Source organism: Neurospora hispaniola (assembly GCF_033458365.1).
Source record: "Neurospora hispaniola strain FGSC 10403 chromosome Unknown B0T23scaffold_3, whole genome shotgun sequence".
Taxonomy (NCBI): Eukaryota; Fungi; Ascomycota; class Sordariomycetes; order Sordariales; family Sordariaceae; genus Neurospora; species Neurospora hispaniola.
Window position 1 is genome coordinate 3,594,666 of NW_026944408.1, and position 2,039 is coordinate 3,596,704.

The 2,039-nt window shown below is 47.0% G+C and overlaps 1 protein-coding gene across 1 annotated transcript; it reads left to right on the forward strand.

Moving 5' to 3' along the window:
* Positions 1–572: 572 nt before the first annotated feature.
* On the forward strand, positions 573–1,752 carry B0T23DRAFT_314594 (uncharacterized protein; the record flags this gene model as incomplete). The annotated part of the gene is made up of 6 exons (XM_062834809.1): positions 573–605; positions 783–1,025; positions 1,155–1,201; positions 1,313–1,362; positions 1,555–1,630; positions 1,716–1,752. Coding segments are annotated over 6 exons (486 nt in total), but the record flags the coding sequence as incomplete, so codon positions are not given.
* Positions 1,753–2,039: the final 287 nt, after the last annotated feature.

The window sequence follows — 2,039 nt, forward strand, 5'->3', positions numbered from 1 at the left end:
ACCAAGTGAAGAACTAACAGGTTTTCCAACTCTGAATGGAGACCAAGTGAGTGATAAATGGCGCTGATCCCAAGTTGAACCGTGTCTCCCTTAAGCCATGGCGAGGATTCATCTCTTCCATTACACCCCACTGCACACTAGATCTTGCATGACGAAGATTGCGCGCGACAACATCACCATGTAACGATTATTTTGCTCTCCTTTCCAGCATGATGAAAGGGGGTATTCATTCAAAGACTATACGCCACTACAGACGTTTATGCCTGTTCATGAAGATACTGGACCTATCGGCACCTAACGATAAAGACAATCATTACCATGTCATTCGCCCCAACTTGTTCACTCTTTATAAGTTTTGGGTTTGTCTAGACATTCACGCAACCAAGCCTTCGCTCAACAAGATCGTGGTGTTTGCCTCTACTTCTTGGGTATCTCACAACCTCATACCAAGATGTTGTTTTCGATGTTCAATGACCGTTTGAGAGTAATGTTGAAATTTTCTATATGATGATAAAACTGGCTTACAGGTCAGACCACCAAACACCCGCAACGCAAAGCAAAGAAGGAAGTAAATTACGGGTTTGACGATCAAGTCAAACTTCTCTGTACGTGATTGGCGTATTAACCAATCAGCCACTTGGGTTCATCAACTTCAAGTCATCAGTCATTCTCAAATTATCAATGACACTCACTGACTGACACTGCAACCTTTTGTCTACATCTGTCCTTGTACCAATAGCCAGAGCTAAAGAAAATGACTGTCAAGCTGCAATCTTCTCCAGCTTCCAATGGTCAGATCTGACATCCCATCTCATCTCAACCAGCTCTCGTATTATAGCAAATTGGTTGATCATGATCCAGACTACAGAACTCCACCCCCAACTTCCCAAACTCCCAGGGCACTCAGCAAGCGAGTATCACCCCAGTGTCCATGTCTCATCTTCCCATTTCCTCACGTAGAAATCGGCGTTCTCGTTCCCGCTAGAAGTATCAATGTCGATAACCGCACGGAATGTGAGTGGAATGTACCCGACTTGGGCTCTGGGATACTGTTGGCTTGTCACGAGCTTGCTCAACTTGGACCTCTCTCTAACTCCTTTTGTTGGTAGTTGGTAAGCAACAGAAAAGCTGGTACCTATATCTGTGATGTACAGAGAGAAGACTTGACTGCCGAAAAAAAGGGGCGGCGTGTAATGTGTATGTGTGTGTGTGTGTGTTAAACCCCCCTACCGTATGTTGTGCATGCATGTATAAAGGGGGGGGGTGTGTGTGTGTGTGTGGTGATAATAGTAACTGTGACACCACTTCCCAGTTCCAGCCGCATTACAGATTTGCTTAGGGGTAAAAGGGGCAAGCGGACAGGTACGTAAACACAAGCTTGATATCGCACGATTCAAAACTCATCAAGCGAACCAGACTGCGGCTATTAGTGCACTGGCGCTACAGCTCGTCTCCGTTGGCCTGAAATCCAGACCTAGTCACTGTTGCTTCGTCGAGTGTGGCTTGTTCCAACAAGGCTGTATTCCAGGTAGTATTGTGTATGTTGCCACCTAGTCTCCAAAGTTCCCTACTTGAACAGTATCGTGCCCAGATACGGTAGGGATATCGTCAATTGTGGTGTGTGGAAATGGTAAGTGGTAGGGAATGAGTGAGTGGCTCAGAGTCTAAAGTGCATGCGTGCGTTCGTACATACATGTATTGAGGTAGTATGTGAGCTGGCAGGACAGGGCAGGGCAGACGGGGACGGGATAGGGGTAATGTAAACAGTTTAGAGTTATGAACAGACTGGCCTTAAAAGATCTGCGGTCACCTTTCCCTTCACTTCCACCCCCTATCCATGCATTCCATATGCACTCCGAACAACCCCAAGAGCAAGGACCAACAGCACCCTGGGATGGAGGACCGCTGCAACGGCTTGGTAGTTGCAGTTGGTACCTCTAGAGCAAAAAGGTTCTGCAGCGAACCCAGGACGGTGGTGTCAGTACGCAGTACAGTAATTTCCCCTGTTCGTGCATCTAATCCGGGACGGCACTTTGCAT